The sequence below is a fragment of the Carassius gibelio genome, chromosome A1 (assembly GCF_023724105.1).
Source record: "Carassius gibelio isolate Cgi1373 ecotype wild population from Czech Republic chromosome A1, carGib1.2-hapl.c, whole genome shotgun sequence".
NCBI lineage: Eukaryota > Metazoa > Chordata > Actinopteri > Cypriniformes > Cyprinidae > Carassius > Carassius gibelio.
Window position 1 is genome coordinate 16,903,966 of NC_068371.1, and position 22,871 is coordinate 16,926,836.

Consider the following 22,871-nt stretch of genomic DNA (forward strand, 5'->3'; position numbering starts at 1 on the left):
AGATCCTCTTATGTGCTCATATGAGTTGCACATCCACACACAAACACTGAACGGTCAATAACATATATAAAATTAACATTAAACAACAATATAAAGAACCAGCATCAATGTAAACAACTTTTCTAACGTTACTCACAAAGACGCTGATTAGAAATTAAGTTATGTGAAATTGTGTAAAATAATAAACATCACTGAAATACAAAAAATAAATAAATAAAAATAAAAACTACGCAAACTGAATGAAAATGTCACGTTTATTACTTAACTTCATAAAAGTGAATGGAAGAACGCGACATCAATAAAGAATCATACATGAGTCGGTCGGAATCGAGTGAATTGTTCTTTCAAACCAATTCAGACAAACGGAAGCGTCAAGAATCACTAAGGTTATTACAGAGAACCATAAACAACACATCATTTGATGCAAACGTTGCAACCTAACTGAAAATATAGTGATAAGCGTATTATCGCGGTCTTTTATTTTAATGATGTCCCAAAATACATAGTGATTGTTGTTGAATCAGAACATACTGTCCGAGCGAACCGATTCGATCAAACGAATGGTTTTATGTTTTGGTTCCAGTTAAAGTCCAAACCAATCGATTATCGATAATCTCACGCTTATCGCATCTGTGGTCTTTCCATTACTGTTTTCGACACACTCGTACTACGTACGCCATCGTTTAATCGATTATATTGCTGATAATGCGTGGTTTGTGTATAGATATAGCGTTTTAAATTAATTATCCAGTCATCCATCTGTGATTCGGTGTTCGTCTGTGTATGTCTCTTTATAACATCACATTTGAAAGTAGCCACTAGTTTATTTTATAACGTTGACACAGTAAACAGATGCCGATTTTATGTTACCGTGCATGAAGCGCACGTTCATGTGGCATCACGTGACGTAGTAGTTGTTATATGTTATGTATCATATACTTCCGGTGAGGTTTTGTAACAATGATTGTGGGCTTATGCAATTATTCACTGCTGCACAATAAAGACTGGGTTTGTTCGTGAACTGCAGCGGATCTCATTACTTACAGTAAGAAAAACATCCATCCATTCATTCATAAACATGATGTTTAGTGTGTGTTTCTGTTCAGATAGATGATTCATAACTTATTTCAGTGTTTTAAATCTGCAATGGTAAACAAAGTTTATGTCAACGTACTCTAGTTAGTTTTAGTCAGGGCCCGTATTTTTTATATATCTCGTATCATTTATATATTGTTTTGTGTATTTCACTTTATTTATATTTTTATCACAATTTTACGCATTTTATTTATATGCTGTATTATTTTATTACAGCTTTGTATTGAAAACCTTCAGATACATTGAAAACAGTATTGTCCATTGATTATGTATGTTTTAGAACTGACACAAGTATCATCTGATGATCTCAGAACGTGTCATATGTTTAACGTGGTGTGTGTGTGTGTGTGTGTGTGTTTTGTGTCCCCCGCAGATGACTGAAGTAAGGCGGGCCATCTCTGAAGCGCTGTGGGGAATGTGTGCAGCGGATGCCATGTCGATGCCCGTCCACTGGTACTACAACACCCAGGACATCAGGAGGGACTTCAGGGGCTGGATCTCTGGATTCAGTGCACCGCGGGACAGACACCCGTCCAGCATCCTAAGCCTGTCCAGCACAGGTCGTGCAGCCTTTTTTTTTTTTTTTTTTTACACATTTCCGATATTCCGATATACATTACCAGTATTTCCCATACATTGATTTATTTGTGACTTCGTTGAATAAACATGAGTAAGCATGTTTTGTATGCATGTATATCTGAAGGGGACTGTCTTCAGAAAAGTTTCGATGGCATTTTCATTTTATCTTATAAAGAATCGTTCATAAGCGGAGCTGCTGTGATTACAGTCGTTACTGGAGAAACCGCTGGTTCCACAGCTCTCACAGCGCCTCCTGCTGGCGGAGAATCAAGTTTGCATTTTTGCAAGTCCGGTTCTCTCTCTGTCTCTCTCTCTCTCTCTAGTCTACAGCAACTCAGAGCACTTTTCATACTCTTTATATTGCTATAGCACATTTTTCAATCTAGCTTACACTACCAGTCAAAAGTTTTTGAACAGTGATGTTTTTTTTCTTAAAAAGAAATGATTCTGCTCACCAAGCCTGCATTTATTTGATCCAAGGTACAGCAAAAACAGTTTAATTTTGAAATATTGAAAGAAAAAAACATTACATTTTTTTTTATGTAAAATGGATTTTATTCCTGAGATCAAAGTTAAATTTTCAGCATCATTACTCCAGTCTTCAGTGTCACATAATACGGAAATCATTCTAATATGCTGATTATCAATATTTAAAACAGTTGAGTAATTTTTTTTTTCAGGATTATTTGATGAATAGAAAGATCCAAAGATCAGCATTTATCTGAAATAAAAAGCTTTTGTAACATTATACACTATACCATTAAAAAGCTTTGAGTCATGATTTCTTTCTTTCTTTTTTGGAAATAAATTATATTATTTTTTATCTAGCAAGGATGCTTTAAATTGATCAAAAGTGAGGATAAAGAAATGTATAATGTTACAAAAGATTTCTATTTCAGATAAATGCTGTTCTTCTGAACTTTCTATTCATTAAATAAACCTGAAATAATTCTACTCAGCTGTTTTCAACATAATAATAAATTATTTCTGAGAAAAAAAAATCAAAATATAAGAATGATTTCTGAAGGATCATGTGACTGAAGTAATGATGCTAAAGCTCAGCTTTGAAATCACAGGAATAAATTATATTTTTAAAATATTTTCAAATAGAGAACAGTTATTTTAAATGGTAAAAATATTTTAAAAATGTTACTGTTTTTGCTGTATTTTGGATCAAAAAAATGCATGCTTGGTGAGCAGAAGATAACTCTTTAAAAAACATAAAAGATCTTACTGTTCAAACATTTTTGACTGGTAATGTACAGGTGCTGGTCTTATAATTAGGATATCATCAAAAATTTGATTTATTTCAATAATTCCATTCAAAAAGTGAAACTTTTCATTTATTATTCACAGACTGATATATTTCAAATGTTTATTTTAATTTTGATGATTATAACTGACAACTAAGGATCCCAATCCCAAATTCAGTATCTCAGAAAATTAGAATATTGTGAAAAGGTTCAATATTGAAGACACCTGGTGCCACACTCTAATCAGTTAATTAACTCAAAACACCTGCAAAGCCTTTAGATGGTCTTTCAGTCTCGTTGTGTAGGCTACACAATCATGGGGAAGACAGTTGTCCAAAAGACGACCATTGACACCTTGCACAAGGAGGACTAGACACAAAAAGTCATTGCAAAAGAGGCTGGCTGTTCACAGAGCTCTGTATCCAAGCACATTAATAGAGTGGTGAAGGGAATGAAAAGATGTGGTAGAAAAAAAAGTGTACAAGCAATAGGAATAACCGCACCCTGGAGAGGATTGTGAAACAATTATATCATATTGACCGAAATTAAGAAATATAAAATATACATTTTGGCCATATCGCCCAGCCCTAAATACTGCTTGTACTGCTTTACTGAAGCTTGTATGTAATCATGATGTGTGTGATTATTGTGTAGCCGGCAGTGGACGCAGAGCTGGATCAACAGGAACCGCAGCTCCTGTGGTGGGGAACGTGATTCTGCATGATAAGCTGAAGTTCTGGACAGATCCACGTGGATCAGTGCACTACCATCAGGGTAACAGACAAACACGTATGAGTGACTTTACACCTGATCACCTGGCCAGTCAGTCTACTGATGATCAGCACGAAACTAAAACAAGCGCTGTGGAAAATCACAAGAGGGAAACACAGGTTTAGTTTGAGTCATGCAGTAACTAGATCTCCAGCAACTGATTATATGGCATTTACTGCATGCATGTCAGATTAATAACTTTAAGTTCAAGTACTAAAGTTAATATAACTGAAATAAAACAAAAATGTAAACTAAATAGGAAATAAAAAACATGACAAAAGCACATAACAAAAGTCCTAAACTAAAACTGACATAAAATGTAGAAATATAAATTATTTTTGAAAACTGATACAAATAATAAACACATGTAACGATATTACTAAAACCTAAACATATTAATTATAATTAAAAGTAATCAGATAAAGCTATTGAACTATTAAAACTTAAAATGAAAGCTGAAAAATAAAAATTCATTTAAAATATTAATATAAATGTAAAAGTATATAAATAATACTGAAAAAAGCATGTAACCCTATACTGAAGTCTCATAACTCTAATGCAGTTGAAAGTCGAATTGATGACTGACTAAAATGTATGAGTGTATGTGTGACCTGAAACCTGCTATAATGTGAAGCATGTGAAATGTGTGATTTACTGTGTAACTGTAGTTCTGAATCTCTGACTCCTGCAGGTCTTCAGGCGGGTGGAAACACGCTGAACACTCTCTGTGCTCTGAGAGTTGCACGCATTCTGTCCACCGGTACTTTTGTTAGTATGGCTGACCCTGGAGCACGAGCCGCTGTTCTGTCAGATTACACCGAGTTTATGACGCGTCCCGGCTCACATAACGACACGTACGCCGAGTCCTTCCATAGAAGCTTCTTCTCTGACTGGCAGGAACTCAGACCTACGTCCTGTAGAGAGGTAAATTATTCTTAGACCACAGGATCACTGTCAGTCCAGTCAAGTCACTTTTATTTCTATAGCACTTTACACAATGCAGAGTTTCAAAACAACTTCACGGTGATAAAGAGGAAAACAAATATTCAGTGACTTAAACAGAATTCAGCTCTAAAGAGAGTCATTGATTCAGTTCAGTTCATTTCCAATGATTCTGTCTTTCTTTCAGATTCTGGAGTTTGCGGAGCGGCGCTCCAAAAGCATTTTGAGCATGTCCCATGCTGATAGTCAACTGAATGCTATAGGATGTCTTCCCATGGCCATTCCCTTTCTCCTGCTGTCTGCCACAGCCAATGAGGAGGAAGCAGTGAGTCACATGACACCAACATCTCATCCAAGTCTCATCCAGCTGCTGCATGATGTTCATAAATTAACTCTCTTTAGCTGAAAGAAAAACCATTGTGGATTTTTTTTGTACTTCAGATGATTAGAAAAGATTAAGTGGTCCTGAATAAAATAAACACCTAATGACTATATTGGAAACAAGTGGGAAGCAAATTTTATCTAGTGGAAACTTTTGATTCTGCACCCAAACAAAACCTCCTGAAAGCTAATTTTTGAGATATCAACCTCAGATTTGTAATACAACTTGTTAAAATTAATTTTCTCAGAGTTTTAGAGCAAAACATGTATTGGAAAATATTTTACATATAAAATTTGAAAAGTTTTGTTGTTTACTTTTTTAACAATAAACAAACTTTTATTATTATTATTTTTTTTTTTTTTTTCACTTCAGCAATAATCAGCAAGTGTCTTCTTCTGTTCAAAAAGTGGTTAACAAATAATAAATGGATTGTGATTTTGCATAAATATAAATTAGTACCTTAATATCCCCTAAAATACAAAATATTAAATTAAACCATTTTCCAAATAAAATATAATACAATACATAAAAAAAATAAAAAAGTTTTTGACCGTAACGCCCACAGTACCAGAGGGATGAACATGTATTAACTGAGAATTTTAAATATTGTTCTGGTGGTGTGAATGTGTGCAGGTTTCTGCAGCAGTGGAGTTTGTGAAGCTCACTCATCCTCATCCAGCGCTGGAGCCGCTGGTGTCTCTGTACATGCGAGCACTTCACGCCACACTGAATGGAGCATGTCTGAAACAGCAGGCGGAGATGGCCCTCAAATCACCCGTGCTGGACACCTGGGATGTGTGTCAACGCTTTATACAGTGTGCTGAGAGGTCAGCAACTCGTATTACACCACAAAAACATTAGAGAAAAAATAAGAACCTATTTATTACAAACAGAAAACTTTAGGACCATTAAGACATTATGAATTATGAGATTATTTTCATGACAATTAAACCATTGTTGTTATTGTTAATTAAAACTATTGTTGGAAACTCAGAAGTGAAGACCAGGAAATGTTGGGTATCTTTAGCAGGACACTTTATTAAGAACTGGCTGTGTAGTGCTAAGGCAGGCATACATTGTATTTTTTAGGCATTCAGTGGGTAGCCATTAAATGTGCCAAATAGCACATAGCCTTAGAAGTGACTACTTAAAGATAATACAGGAAATCAACCCCCAACTGTGAGCTTTAGCAAACCTACTAACCAAAGATAGCTGTACGCTGCACCTGACCACGAGAACTCAAGACGTGTAAAACTGCACACGTAGTTAACTCTCAGCATGAAGATCAGAGACTTGCAGAACCCCCTCGCTGGAAAATAATATTGAATTTAATCAGTAAACAGATGCCTTTGTTCACCTTGAATGTCCAATACAATATAGATCACCTTTGTTTTTCATTTGATGTAATGTCAGGATGTAGAATCAGCAGATCTTAAACAGATTCTTACCTTTGTAATCCCACACTGTTTAAGATGATTCGTGAAAATAAAAAAAATTCAGATAATAAAAATATTAGATCAAAAACCTCATTAGAAATTCTGCCTTGGCAGCTACCTGAAATATATAGCTTTGAAGTTGAAGTTAAAAGTATAAGTACTTAAATTACTAAAACTAATATTGCCAAGAAGTTGACTGAGCAAAGCCAGAGAAGAGCAGAAGCAGGAGACGAAGTGATGATGTTAAAAACTGAGGAACATTTTTGGGATAATCTTAGTTGAGTATATTTCAATGCTCACACTCCGTCTTACAAGCATAAATCCAATAAGTGTTATTATACCACAAGCAATAGGAATGGAGAATGACTGCTTCTCAGTAATGTCCCATGATGTTAAACACCTTGACATGAGTCAAGGTCCATGATGTCCCATGATGTTAAACACCTTGACATGAATATTACCTCTTCCATGAAGACAAATATACATTGAAACCACACATCATGAGACCAAAGAACTATGGAAAAATTATATAAAACATAAAATGTGACCCTGGACCACAAAACCAGTCTTAAGTATACATTTTTCAAAACTGAGATTTATACATTTTCTGAAAGCTGAATAAATAAACTTTCCATTGATGAATGGTTTATTAGGATCTGACAATATTTGAAAATCTGGAATCTGAGGGTGCAAAAAATGTATTCAAAAAAAATAATAATAATCTAAATACTGAGAAAATTACTTTTGAATTTGTCCTAAGGAATTCTTATCAATGCATATTACTAATAAAAAAATATGTTTTTACATATTTAAGGTAGGAAATTTACAAAATATCTTCATTAAACATGATTTTTACCTAATATCCTAATGATTTTGGCATAAAAAGAAAGATCTATAATTGTGACCCATTCAATATGTTTTTGGCTAAAAATACAGTATTGTTCAAAATAATAGCAGTACAATGTGACTAACCAGAATAATCAAGGTTTTTCGTATATTTTTTTATTGCTACGTGGCAAACAAGTTACCAGTAGGTTCAGTAGATTCTCAGAAAACAAATGAGACCCAGCATTCATGATATGCACGCTCTTAAGGCTGTGCAATTGGGCAATTAGTTGAATTAGTTGAAAGGGGTGTGTTCAAAAAAATAGCAGTGTGGCATTCAATCACTGAGGTCATCAATTTTGTGAAGAAACAGGTGTAAATCAGGTGGCCCCTATTTAAGGATGAAGCCAAAACTTGTTGAACATGCATTTGAAAGCTGAGGAAAATGGGTCGTTCAAGACATTGTTCAGAAGAACAGCGTACTTTGATTAAAAAGTTGATTAGAGAGGGGAAAACCTATAAAGAGGTGCAAAAAATGATAGGCTGTTCAGCTAAAATTATCTCCAATGCCTTAAAATGGAGAGCAAAACCAGAGAGACGTGGAAGAAAACGGAAGACAACCATCAAAATGGATAGAAGAATAACCAGAATGGCAAAGGCTCAGCCAATGATCACCTCCAGGATGATCAAAGACAGTCTGGAGTTACCTGTAAGTACTGTGACAGTTAGAAGACGTCTGTGTGAAGCTAATCTATTTTCAAGAATCCCCCGCAAAGTCCCTCTGTTAAAAAAAAGGCATGTGCAGAAGAGGTTACAGTTTGCCAAAGAACACATCAACTGGCCTAAAGAGAAATGGAGGAACATTTTGTGGACTGATGAGAGTAAAATTGTTCTTTTTGGGTCCAAAGGCCACAAGCAGTTTGTGAGACGACCCCCAAACTCTGAATTCAAGCCACAGTACACAGTGAAGACAGTGAAGCATGGAGGTGCAAGCATCATGATATGGGCATGTTTCTCCTACTATGGTGTTGGGCCTATTTATCGCATACCAGGGATCATGGATCAGTTTGCATATGTTAAAATACTTGAAGAGGTCATGTTGCCCTATGCTGAAGAGGACATGCCCTTGAAATGGTTGTTTCAACAAGACAATGACCCAAAACACACTAGTAAACGGGCAAAGTCTTGGTTCCAAACCAACAAAATTAATGTTATGGAGTGGCCAGCCCAATCTCCAGACCTTAATCCAATTGAGAACTTGTGGGGTGATATCAAAAATGCTGTTTCTGAAGCAAAACCAAGAAATGTGAATGAATTGTGGAATGTTGTTAAAGAATCATGGAGTGGAATAACAGCTGAGAGGTGCCACAAGTTGGTTGACTCCATGCCACACAGATGTCAAGCAGTTTTAAAAAACTGTGGTCATACAACTAAATATTAGTTTAGTGATTCACAGGATTGCTAAATCCCAGAAAAAAAAAATGTTTGTACAAAATAGTTTTGAGTTTGTACAGTCAAAGGTAGACACTGCTATTTTTTTGAACACACCCCTTTCAACTAATTGCCCAATTGCACAGCCTTAAGAGCGTGCATATCATGAATGCTGGGTCTTGTTTGTTTTCTGACAATCTACTGAACCTACTGGTAACTTGTTTGCCACGTAGCAATAAAAAATATACTAAAAACCTTGATTATTCTGGTTAGTCACATTGTACTGCTATTATTTTGAACAATACTGTATACCTGAGCAACTTTTGTGGTTTTGTGGTCCAGGGTCACATATGATATAAATGTCTAATCAATACATGAATTAATGAAATGAGTATATAAATTGCTTAAAAGATTATATGATTAAATGGAATAACAAAATGATTAATTGAATTATTGAATGAAGAATGAATGAATATAAAATAAAACCCAACACAAATGCTGTCTTGAAGCAAAACACACAGGTTGCTACAAAGAATCCTTAGACCCTTCATAATACCAAAATAACATTGAGTTAAACATATTTAACCATAAATTCTTATCACTATAATACATATCCTTTTCCATGATCAGCAGCTATTCAATAAATTTTACAAATGTACTTTACAATGCACAAAATATGTTTTTTTATTACATTTAGCAAGTAAAATTTATTTATGTTTTTATAGCACATATAAAAACAGCGAAGCTAATCAAATGTGCTTAACAGAATAAAATTACAACACAGTAAAATACATGGCATAGATTATGTACAACATTATAATTAATACTCAAAACAAAAAGGAATATATAAGAATATTAGATTTTTTTATTTTTACATTTTTGCATTACATTAATGACAATTTTCATGTTAAATGTGAGCAAAAAAATGCTCTTAAAAATAAGATTAACTGTTTTTTTTTTTACACTAAACATTTTGAGTTGAAATGTGAAATCTGAGATTCAATCCACAGTAACAATCTGATGAATGACTCTTAAATTGCTATGGTATGTGTGTCTTCTGCAGGCTTCCAGGTTCATCAGAAGAGAGTCTGAAGGTTCATCAGAGAGCTGTGGAGTCTCTCGGACTCGCCTGCTACACACAAGGTTAGAAAACCCCAGACGATTACACACAAAACTATGATGGATCCTCTGACTGTGTTTTTTTGTTCAGGAGCTCTCAGCAGTCTCTTCTACCTGGCCTACAACTTTCATAATGATGTGACTGGGGGAATCCTGACCAACACCAACTGTGGAGGTGCGTTTGTGAATGACTGTGTCGTGACTCACTTACTGAACGGCATGTTCAGCTGTGCTGATGATGATAATACGTGTGTGTTAAAAGAATAGTTCACCGGAAAATAAAAATGTGCTCACCCTCAGGCCATCCAAGATGTAGATGTGTTTGTGTCTTCATTATATTTGATCAAATGTAGCATTACATCCCTTGCTCACCAGTGGATCCTCTGCAGTGAATGGGTGCCATCAGAATGAGAGTCCAAACAGCTGATAAATGCATCATGTAATCCACAAGTAATCCACATGACTCCAGTCCATCAGTATCTTGTGTGAGAAACAAATCCATCAAAACATTTTAAACTTTAAATGGATTCTTCTGGCTAAAATACAAGTTCATAATCCATAACTCTTCCACCAGTAAAAAAATCATTTATCAGGAGAGAAATATGCGCAGATCAAGCACTTTTTCCACGTTTCCTAATCAAATCAGTCCAAAATTGTTCTAAACAAACATGTAGGACAACAGGTGATGGACCTTTATACTGGAAGTAGCATTATATTGGACTCACATTTTAGCCAGAAGCAATAGTTTGAAGTTAAAAATGTCTTGATGAATGTTTAATATATACTGTACAGCCAGCTTTTGGCTTCACAAGACACTAAATGATGGACTCGAGTCATTTGGATCCATTGGTGAGCAGGTGATGCAATGCTAAATTTCTCCAAATCTTAGGAAGAAACAAACTCATCTACATCTTGGATGGATTGAGGGTGAGGATATTTTTCTTTTTAATTTCTGTGTGAACTCCTCCTTTAACCTGCTGTGCGTGTCCACAGGTGAGAACTGTAACCGCGGAGCAGCATTAGGGGCTCTTCTCGGGGCCCGGGCGGTGTATCTCGGCTCAGTCGTACCACAGGAGTGGAAGGAAGGGCTGGTTGAAGCTCATGGGCGAATCACTGACATCCTGCAGGAGCTGAACATATCCACATCAGTCTGATGTTCCTCTGCTTGTGAACTTCCTCCTGCACTGCTGTGCTGTTTAGCTCTTCTCTTGACTCTTCAAATGTATTTCTCTCTGCTGTTTATACAGACACACACACTCAAGCATATGCTGCTGGCACAGGAAATGGTGCCCACAGATGTGGTTTCCAGTCTGCACTGTGGAAGACTTTCCTCTCGTCTTTAAACCTTCAGTCACACTGTGACCTACTTGCATAATTGTTGCATTAGAACTGCATCTGCTATAGACTGGGTAAATAAAAATTTAGATGGTTGATGCTTTAAATATTCTCATTAGAATGTGTCTGAGACATAAACTTACAAGTTGATGATGGCAGAACATGTGACTGGAGAAGCGGCTTACTAAACGCTCTTAAGGACACTATTTCAGAGTTTGAAACAAAAATATATAATATAAATCTATTTTTTTTTTCTTGTTTTTAACTATTTGATCCTAAATGCTTCCATTAAAACGGGCCATGATTTGAATTGGATAATTTGGTGATATAAATTTGGTGACTTGTGTCTGTAATTTTTTTGTTCCTTGTTTTATCTAAGGTAATTATGTAGCTTTTTAAACAATGCATCAGGATTAAACTTTATTTTACTAAAGTTAGTTTAATAAGGCACTTTAACAATTGACCATTAATTGTGAGTATTATTTGAACATTATTATATAAATTATAAATTATCTTGTAATGATGCACTAATTCAGATTATTCGCACATTTTGTGAAGATAGTAGTTTTTGTTGAAGATCATCCATTTCTGTGTACAGATGTGTTGATAATCTGGTTTGAGTTTATCTGTCCCGTTCACGCACCTACATGAACATGCTGTTGTGTTTGTGTCATGTTTTAATTGTATTTATATTTGTAACTTTTTAAACATAAATCAGATGAATCAGTGAGTGTCATTCTCTGAGTCTTACTGTCATTGTATGTGTGTTTGCTGCCGCTCTATATCAGAGTACATGAGCTGAATCGTTGGTGTGAATCAGCGCTTGATTTCTGTTTAAACCATGCGTATTCTGTGGTCTCAACAAACGAGAATAGACGCTAAAGTTCATTCGTTTCAGTAGCATGTGAAATTGCTCATCACACGCAGATCTGAAGTAGAGTTTACACAAGATTCCAAGATGGAAACCACAGGGCTTCTTATAGTTTTAGGTAAATGAAAAAGAGATGCTGTAAACCTGAATATGGTTATGTACGATATAGATGATTCATCATTCAAACACTACTGTGCTGTCTGACGGTGAACACTGTTGAATGTCAAATTAAAAATCAAAGGAAAATGTACACTTAAAGGAATACTGTAGTTCACCAAGAATAGTTAATTCTCATGTTTTTCATGTATGGCTTTCTTTCTTCTGCAGAATAAGTTTATAATAATAATTTTTCACACAATAAATACTTTGAAAGTCATTGGGAACCAAACAACATTAGACCCCTTTTACATTCACTGTATCTCCCAAATCACATCCTAAACCCTTGCAGTCTACACTTTTGTGACATAATGCCACTTTGACTGTCGGGTAGAAGTCTGCTGTGGAGCTTGCCCCAGTGCGGGCTCGACAGAAAGGTGCATAAGGCGCAAAGAGGGCGCTCTTGTGCACGGGACATACTACAATCTTGTGAAGTTAACAGACACGTGCACACGGCGTCTATTGTAAGTCCTTAAGACCACAAGTGCGGCGTTTGGGACAGGGGCAAACAACAAGCTATAGAACGGAAGTAACTCATTTTTAATGGAGAGTATTGTGAGAGCTGCAACTACGATTATATCGAGGTCTAGAATATTGTAAAGGGACTTTGATCATATATGTATATGGAAATTTCAGATCCAATTTGAGTTTCAAAATGAATTACATGAATATTCATTAGTTCCCATATTGTGGCCATTTCCTTGAGACAATGCACAAACGAATTGTGTTTGAGACTCCTGTTCTAAGACGTGGCAGTAATAACAACAGAGCTCCTAGTAATCCACGTTTGCTTGAATCTGTTGCTCTGATATTTGGTTTGTTGATAGGAACGTCTTCACTTGACAAATTATTTTAAATACCTTTCCCATTTATCGTAATACAAATTGAAGTCAAGTCACCTTTATTTTTATAGCGCTTTAAACAAAATACATTGCTTCAAAGTAACTGAACAACATTCATTAGGAAAACAGTGTGTCAATAATGCAAAATGACAGTTAAAGGCAGTTCTTCATTGAATTCAGTGATGTCATCTCTGTTCAGTTAAATAGTGTCTGTGCATTTATTTGCAATCAAGTCAATGATATCGCTGTAGATGAAGTGACCCCAACTAAGCAAGCCAGAGGCGACAGCGGCAAGGAACCGAAACTCCATCAGTGACAGAATGGAGAAAAAATCCTTGGGAGAAACCAGGCTCAGTTGGGGAGCCAGTTCTCCTCTGACCAGACGAAACCAGTAGTTCAATTCCAGGCTGCAGCAAAGTCAGATTGTGCAGAAGAATCATCTGTTTCCTGTGGTCTTGTCCTGGTGGTCGTCTGAGACAAGGTCTTTACAGGGGATCTGTATCTGGGGCTCTAGTTGTCCTGGTCTCCGCTGTCTTTCAGGGCTGTAGAGGTCCTTTCTAGGTGCTGATCCACCATCTGGTCTGGATACGTACTTGATCCGGGCGACTGCAGTGACCCTGTTGGCTACGGTGACCTTGTAATAAGAGAGAAACAGACAAATATTAGCGTAGATGCCATTCTACTAATGATGTAGCAAGTACATAGGGTGTTATGGGAAGTGTTTCCGGTTCCGATTTACCTAATTAATGCAGCCTAAAAAAACGTGGCTTTCTAAGGAAAGATTGCGATCAAATAGCACACCTAGGTTCCTAACTGACAACAACCATCAAGTCTTAGACCGTGTTCTAGGTTATTACAAGCAGTGTTTTTAACACCTCTGTTTTTTCAGAATTTAGCAGTAAGAAATTACTCGTCATTCCAGTTTTAAGATCCAATAAGACTTATAGAAAGATACAACCACGATCAGATGATAAGAGCAGGTCATTTGTAACTCTAAGGAGAGCAGTCTCAGTACTATGATACGGTCTAAATCCTGACTGGAAATCCTCACATATACCATTTTTCTCTAAGAAGGAATATAATTGTGAGGATACCACCTTTTCTAGTATCTTGGACAGACAAGGGAGATTCGAGATTGGTCTATAATTAACTAGTTCTTTGTGGTCAAGTTGTGGTTTTTTGATGAGCGGCTTAATAACAGCCATTTTGAAGGTTTTGGGGACATATCCTAATGACAATGAGGAATTAATAATAGTCAGAAGAGGATCTATGACTTCTGGAAGCACCTCTTTTAGGAGCTTAGATGGAATAGGGTCTAACATACATGTTGTTGGTTTAGGTGATTTAACAAGTTTATAAAATTCTTCTTCTCCTATAGTAGAGAATGAGTGGAACTGTTCCTCAGGGGGTCTATAGTGCACTGTCTGTTGTGATGCGGTAGCTGACGGCTGAATGGTTTCAATTTTATCTCTAATAGTATCGATTTTAGAAGTAAAGTAGTTCATAAAGTCATTACTGCTGTGGTGTTGGGAAATGTCAACACTTGTTGAGGCTTTATTTTTTGTTAATTTAGCCACTGTATTGAATAAATACCTGGGGTTATGTTTGTTTTCTTCTAAAAGAGAAGAAAAGTAATCGAATCTAGCAGTTTTTAATGCTTTTCTGTAGGATAGGTTACTTTCCCGCCAAGCAATACGAATTACCTCTAGTTTTGTTTGCGCACCATTTTTGGCTGCTCTCTTTAGGGAGCGAGTATGCTCATTGTTCTATGGTGTCAAACTGTTTTCCTTAACCTTCCTTAAGTGTAAAGGAGCAACTTTATTTAAAGTGCTAGAAAAGAAAGAGTCCATAGTTTCTGTTACATCATCATGTTGTTATGGATATGCTAAGGAATTTGGATACATCAGGAATATAACTTAAAAAGCAGTCTTTTGTTGTAAAAGTGATGGTTCATCCATACTTGTAACAAGAAGTAGAATTTACAATTTTTGCTATATGAAGTTTGCACAAAACTAAATACTGATCTGAGATATCATCACTTGGCTGAATAATTTCAACACTATCAACATCAATTCCATGTGACAGTATTAAATCTAGAGTATGATTTTGACAATGAGTAGGTCCTGAAACATGTTGTCTAACACCAATAGAGTTCAGAATGTCTATAAATGCTGATCCCAATGCATCTTTTTCATTATCGACATGGATATTAAAATCACCAACTATTAAAACTTTATCTGCAGCCAGAACTAACTCAGATGTAAAATCACCAAACTCTTTAATAAAGTCTGTATGGTGCCCTGGTGGCCTGTATACAGTAGCCAGTACAAACATAACAGGGGATTTATCATTAACATCATTAACTTATAACCAGTGATGGGAATAACGGCGTTATAAATAACGGCGTTACTAACGGCATTACTTTTTCCAGTAACGAGTAATCTAATTGATTACTCTTCTCATCTTAATAACGCCGTTACCGTTACTGCCAAAAAATGCGGCGCGTTACTATAACTGATGATGAAGCTGTTTTTTTTTTTTTTCATCAGACCAACTAGATCTCTGAGCGAGAGGCAAATACTCTTTTTTACTGTTCTTCCTTGGTTAGTGGGCAGAGCACGAGACAAGCGCATAAATGCTGACGATTGGCTGAGGTAGAGTAAAATTTCATTGTAAGCCAATCAGAGTTAGAGTTGGGCGGGTTTTCGAAAGCACGCATAGTAGTGTTGGGAATTCGGCTCTTTTGACTCAGCTCACTGAAAAGAGCCGGCTCTTTGGCTCACAAACGGCTCTTTAAATGACTTTGACTATAATATTTCAATTTTTATTACATAATTATTTAATTTCTATAGGCTAAATTTGAAAAAATAGAGTTGGCTCTTCAGATATGCAAGCCAGCTCCCGAAGTTCAACTAAAAAAGCCGGCTCTTAGAGTCGGCTCATTCGCGAATCGCGAACGACTCATCAAAAGCTCATTCGCGAACGAGTCGATCCATCATCACTAACGCTCATTCGCGAACGACCCATCATCGGACAGGACAGGACACACAACGAACAACACAAGCCAGTCAGTCAACGAGAGACAGGTATGGCGACGAGCCCAAATAATCCAAAAGTAGCCTTCTCTAAATAGAAGTATATACATTACTTTTTCCTTCAAGAAATTAAAGAAACAATAAAAGGAAATATCAAAAGTTCCCAAAAATCTATCGTGTTATTTGCATTGATCCACTATATAAACATAATATCTACATACATGCCATTTGATTGGAGGCTAGTCTCACTTTGTCCCACAGCAACTTTTTTTTTTAGATGTGTGTACAATGTTTCATGTTTCTGTTAATAATGTATTGTATTAAGTGTCCATTTCATTATAATATTCAGATTTATCATAAATAATTGAACATGCACATGTATTTTAAGTTCCTTTAAAGAGGGGTAGAGGTGGGGTCACGTTTGAGCATTTAAAATTTAATTTTACTTGAAAGTAACGCAATAGTTACTTTCTTAAGTAACTAGTTACTTTAAAAATTTGTAACTGAGTTACTAATTTAGTTACTTTTTGGAAGAAGTAACTAGTAACTGTAACTAATTACTTTTTAAAAGTAACTTGCCCAACACTGCTTATAACAGTAATCTTGGGGGTGGACTCATTTAAAATAATGTAATCATCAGGTTTTAGCCAGGTTTCTGTCAAACAGAGCACATCTATATTATGATCAGTGATCATATTATTTACAAAAAGTGTTTTCGTAGAAAGGGATCTGATATTCAATAAGCCAAGCTTTATCATTTGTTTATCCATATTGCATCTGTTTTTTATTTGTTCAACCTCAATTAAATTGTTAATCTTAACTTGGTTTGGATGTTTTTTGTATTTTCTAGTTCGGGGAACAGACACAGTCTCTATAGTGTGATATCTAGGTGAAAGAGTCTCTATGTGCTGAGAATTAGCTGACCTCTGTGACGTGAGGCAGCTAGCAGACGGTCGGTTTAGCCAGTCTGTCTGCGTCCTGACCTGGGCCCCAGTTAGTAAGGGATAAACACTAAGACTATTTACCATAATTCTAGAGAGAAGAGTGGCGCCACAACAGGTCAGGTCTGCCCCAAAAGCTCATCCAATTGTCTATGAAATTGGTTTATGATTGTCTATAAAGCTGACAGTTCATTCTTATATTTTAAATTATATGAACTTATTATCTCTATCTTGTAACACAAACATGGTTAAGCTGTGCAGTAAAAAAGACTGATAGGGACATCCTTTGAAATATTACTTAACACTATTTACAATGTATTGGCATACTTGTAACACTATATTATATATTATCTTAATTCTTCATAAGTTAATTTAAAATATATGTTTATTTACAAGAGTAACAATTTACTATGCAACAGAAAATAATTCAAAATGTATCTAAATTCTGTTCAATATCTAACCCAATTTAATTATCTTCTCATATTGATTTAAAAGACTCCCAACCTGTTGTTCTTTTGTTTCTGGGACAGCATGGGCTACCAAATTCTTTTCTGCACTGTACCAGACAGCACACTATTCAGACCTGGGAATCAATGCAGTTCCTCCTGTAACTGCACTGAATGGTTTAGCACCTCAGTATTTGAATGCAGTACTGTAGTTTAGAGGCTTCTCACCTCTGCAGCTCTAGCAAAGCACTCTGCAAGACTACCATCTTTCTGCTGCATCTGAATGAGGTTGTTAGGCATCTGAAAGTTCATGGGTAAATTAGAGGTCATATTTTCAGACACTGTATGAGCAGCATATTCTACTTTGTCTCTTTGCTCTTTTAATCTTTCTCTTCTTTGGCACCCCAGCTCCAATCTCTATATTGAAGAAAGGTAAAATACTTAGTGTGTGTTCAATCTCCTCTGAATGGTTTGCCTTTGCTCTTGTCACCACCATGTGGCACTTTTTTGTTGGGTGAAACAACTCCAGCAGCACTGGTATATCCCAATTCAGAATCACAGGGAAAGACAAATTATCAGTCACGCCCACCTCCACCAGGTAAGTATGATCTTTAATCTTGACATAAACATTGGCGATAGGTAACAATCTTTCATCCCCATGTACAAAGCAAATAGGTAGTTTGTTCACTGTGCTGATCAGAGAGGGTGATCAACTTTTTTTTACCACTGTCTGGTCTTGTCTAGTCTTGTCACTGTCTGTGTCAATCAAAGCCGTCAATTTCTCACCATTTATCTCTACATTTGTAGCTCTCAAAGAGCTTGGTGATTTAATTACATCCTTCCTTGATACAAATCATAGCTGTGTAAGCTGAGCTGATACCTTTGGACAGTTTGGTCTAGTGTGCGCTTCTTGACCACACAGGTAACATATGAGAGGCTGTTTAGGAGCAAAATGTAACTTCGCTGAAGTTCCTTCAGAGCTCAAAAATTCTCATATGCAGGATACTCCACTCCCCAAGCAAGACCCATCTATCCCAACTCACTCTTTCCCACATAGGGCTTACCAGATCCCTCCACCTTTCTTTGCTGAAACTGAAGCATGTCAGGGAAATGGCGATCATTAACAGGTCTCCAAGCCCATGGCTTATTCTTTTCTCTGATTGCAACAATCACATCCGTCAAGGATGCTACCTCCTCTGCCGTTCTAGGATTTCTTTCTCGAATCCACACCAGGAGTTTGGGAGACAGCATTTTAAGATATTGCTCCAGAATGATGATTTCACTCACCTCCTCCACAGTCTTCCTCTTAGGCTGGATCCACTTCCCAAAGAGTTCTTTGAGACAATTATAAAGCTCCTTTGGACTCTCAGTTGGATCTACTGTTAAGGAACGGACCTTTTGTTGGTAAGTTTCAGTACTGACATCATATTTCTCTAAACTGGCATACTTCACTTTATCATAGTCAGTAGACTGTCAGCAAAGGGATTAAATGCCAAACCCAATCAGTTTTAGTCCACCTACTAGCAACAGCAATCCTTTCAAAAGGAACAAGGAAGTGCTGATTAAAACTTGAGATGAAACCACGGAGTGTCCATCAGAACCAGGAGGATCCATATCAGGCCTTTCCCGGCCAACATCAGGTAACTGAGGATAAGGAGAGGTACATGCTTGGTCCTCCATTTGTAAAAGACCAAACTGGTTCTGGAGAGTTTTAAACCGTTGTTCCTGATCTGCCTGCTCCTGTTTTCTGGCAGACTCCTGGCCTTCCGTCCTGGCCATATGGGCTTGAAGCATATTTGCCAATTAGGTCACTGAAATTTCTCTGTCTCCTGTTGCCCCGCTTCCTTCGACCACATCCTGATCCTCCTCACCCCATCTTCATTTTGCTGAGAGGGTGGAGCTTTAGACATACTTTTCTTTAAGGCATGGCTCATAATAACAGAAAACAAAAACAGCCACAAGGGGCAAAAGAAAAACAAACCAGCTTGGCGTCCTTGACTGGCTGGAAACAACCCACCGCTGCCACCATATGTGAGGGACCAACTTTTCCTCATCCACCGGGCAACCACAGCGAATGGTATATCTGGGCATAACCATTATTGCTTAAATTCTCTGCTCTAGATTGGACTCTAATTATGTCACACCAGGATGCAGCTGCAGTGGACCATGCCGGAAGATCCTCACCACACGCATCACCGATAAACTTAAACTCAAAGTAGAAACAAGTGTACGAAACAGATACAAAGTAACTAATTTCTGTCCACTCCAAATCAGCAACAACATATATAAAGAGGAGTTGTAAATGTAATGCAACCTTAACAATAAAAAATTAATGAATATTGTCTGTTTTGAGTGGTTATTATAAACTGAAACCAAATGAATGCAAATGACAAACAGGGACATTTAAATAAAGTTTAACCTTAAATAAAGAAATGTTCTTCGTATAGATGTATACGTATACGAGAGCATGTGGATACGTACAGATGCATGTGGTGTGTAAGTAAGGGATGATACATCCACATAACCACCACTCGGGCTGTCACGGGGGAAAAGCATAAAGAAGGAGGCTGGACCAGCTGTGGGCCAGCGCATCTGTGTCCTTCGAGAAATAAGTTGTGAGCAATGAGTGTTGTCTTCTGAGGCGATGAGGTTGACCTATGCCTTCCCGAAGATTTCCCAGATTCTGAGAACTGTCTGGGGGTGGAGCATCCACTCTTCCGAGGGGACATTGCTCCGAGATAGCATGTCTGCTCCCAGATTCCTTCTGCTAGGTATGTGCGTCACCTTGAGCGATTGCAGCCTGGGTAAAGGAGTGAAGGGCTCGTTCCACTGCTAATTCAGTATATCGAAGCAGTTGATGTGGAGATGGCTCTTCTAATGTAACCACGAGCCGAAAGTTGGTCTGCCCTCGCACAAAGTGCCCCAACCCAAGTTGGATGCATCTGTTGAGAGCACCATCCTTCTGGAAACCGCCTACAGGGGTACTCCAAACCAACCAAACAGGGTTCGTCCAAAGTTTCAGGGCTGCCAAACAGAACTGATTGACCCTGACGGGAAAGCGGCCATGCCACCAAACGTGAGGTGGGACCTGGAGTTTCAGCCGTAGAAGGCCAAGCTGCAAAACCGGGGCTGATGCATGCAACACCGACTGAGTGCCATGAAACAGCTTGAAAGATCAAAGACTATTTTTAATATGACTCCAACTGGATTCGTCTGAAAGAAGAAAGTCATATACACCTTGAGGTGACTTGAGGGTTATTTATGGACTAATTTTCATTTTGGGGTGAACTAACCATGTAATGAATGTATGACAACCAGATAAAGAATGTTTTTGTCTTCATTGTGATTGGGGTTAAATGCTTAGGGACACTTTTGCTCTGTTTATGTTGGATTTAGGAAATGGAATAAAATAAATTAAATTGCTTTCAGGATAACTGTATTTAGTGTTACAAGTAGTGATGGGACAATTGATACCGCAGCTCCGACGCTCAGACACAGTTTTCAAAGCACTCTTGTATCACACACTGTGCTGATGCTTGTATTTAAAGTGAAACAGGTAAATTTAGATCAAAGGGAATCATCTAAGATTTTAAAGGGAATTTGAACAGAATCACTGTTTTACGGCTGATCAATGAGACGGCCAGCGATTCATTGAATGAGTCATTTAACATCAACTCTGCACTGGATAATAATATCCAAAGTAAAGTGAAAACACTATTAATTAGCACAGTAACAAGATCGGCAGTTTAAGACATTAACTTGTAAGCACAAAACACAAGATACTTAACTTTTCAATATGAATAAAGCTTTATTAGATAAATCTAAGACATTTAAACTAATCTAACACATAAGCACATGCACTTACACATTCACAAGTTGCAGGAAGATAGAAAGTTTTTGTAACTTTTGTAACTTTTTATTAAGGCTAGCAGACGAGCGGCAAACAGGGCAAATTAATCATCCATGAGCTCCACCACAGAAATTGCAGACGTAGAAGAAGCAGAATTGTTGTCTGATGCAGCCTGATGTATTAAAATTGTTAAACATTAGTCTGCCTGAAACTGAAACAAAATCTGGTCACGATCACTTCTTGAGCGAGGGGTGTATGACGTGGATTTTAGAGCTTGACACGTCACTGTTATCAAGAAAAGAATTGAAAAGAGGTGAAGCAGAAGGAAAGTACGGAAGAGTGAGTTGGGATAGATGGGTCTTGCTTGGGGAGTGGAGTATCCTGCATATGAGAATTTTTGAGCTCTGAAGGAACTAAAGAACTGTTTTTTGGTGCCACTGTGGTTGACTGGGCGAAAAGGCCAGCGGACTAGGAAGTGTGTGAGCGGCTGTAGTTTTTTTCCCCTCTGGTCTTTGCCGCAGCCTCTGGATTAGTGCACTGTAGATGATTACATTTAGAACAGCAAGCTGGGGGAGAAAGAGAAATGGATGAGGACTGGGTCTTGTTGGGATGTTGAGGTGTTTGTTGGGATGCTGGAGTTGTTATTGTAGTTAAAAAGTAGATCATAGAGTCGAGCTTTTGATGATCTGCGGGATAAATTAAGTCTGGAGTTTGAGAGTGCTTGACGTAGGCTGTTGACAGACCATTTTTGAATGGGTGGAATAGGAGGAATGGCAGCAGGAGAATTAAGTGATGGATGTGGCGCAGTTACCACTGGTAATCTTGAAGGTCGAGGGGAGAGAAAAGTTGATCTGAAGGAAATATGGAGGTCATCTGGTGGTCCGGTGTTCCTAATTCTTTATGACACAACCAAAAGATGCTGAAACTGCTAAGACTGGAGAGAGGTAAGCAGCTACTTATATGCTCTGGCTTTTGACTGAAAGATTAGATTGGCTCGGTATTCCCTAACTTATGTTAAGGAACTTCATTAATGTATGTAGTATGAAATTTGGACATACTACATCCATGTTGTCAATGTCATGTGAACTACAGCAGCAGTTTCATTGGTTCACTGCCTTTTATAACTCCTCTCCAGTGGCTTCATGGGATAGTAAAGTGTCCACTGGATGCACTCGGCCAAATCTTAATGGGAGTGGTTGGTCATCTGGATACTTTTAACCTACTGCTTTATGAATACTGTAAATTCTGACATTCTACTCTTGTCTTATATAGTTGGCCTATTATTAGTATAGTGATAAATACATTTAAATTGAAGTATTTGGTAGATGCTTTTATCTAAAGCAACACTTCATTCAGGTTTATCTCAGTTTATCTTGCCATTAATAATAGAACAATCTACTGATTGAACTTCAGGTTTGCTTTAATGTAGTATAACACAAATAAATAATTGTGTTTTGTGCTGTAAGGCCACTCTATTGTTCATGTAAAGTCATGTTGTATTTCACATCTTATGCTTAGATTTTTTTTAATATGGAAGGCTGGTAGAGAAGGGTGTGGGTCCA

At 37.2% G+C, this 22,871-nt stretch overlaps 1 protein-coding gene across 1 annotated transcript; it reads left to right on the forward strand.

The window, feature by feature from the left end:
* Positions 1 to 766: 766 nt before the first annotated feature.
* On the forward strand, positions 767 to 11,898 carry LOC128015095 (uncharacterized). The gene is made up of 9 exons (XM_052598794.1): positions 767 to 1,045; positions 1,469 to 1,655; positions 3,582 to 3,701; positions 4,390 to 4,622; positions 4,828 to 4,965; positions 5,656 to 5,849; positions 9,778 to 9,857; positions 9,925 to 10,008; positions 10,827 to 11,898. The coding sequence occupies exons 2-9, from the start codon at positions 1,469 to 1,471 to the stop codon at positions 10,985 to 10,987; spliced, it is 1,197 nt and encodes a 398-aa protein (XP_052454754.1). The 5' UTR covers positions 767 to 1,045; the 3' UTR covers positions 10,988 to 11,898.
* The last annotated feature ends 10,973 nt before the right edge of the window (positions 11,899 to 22,871 follow it).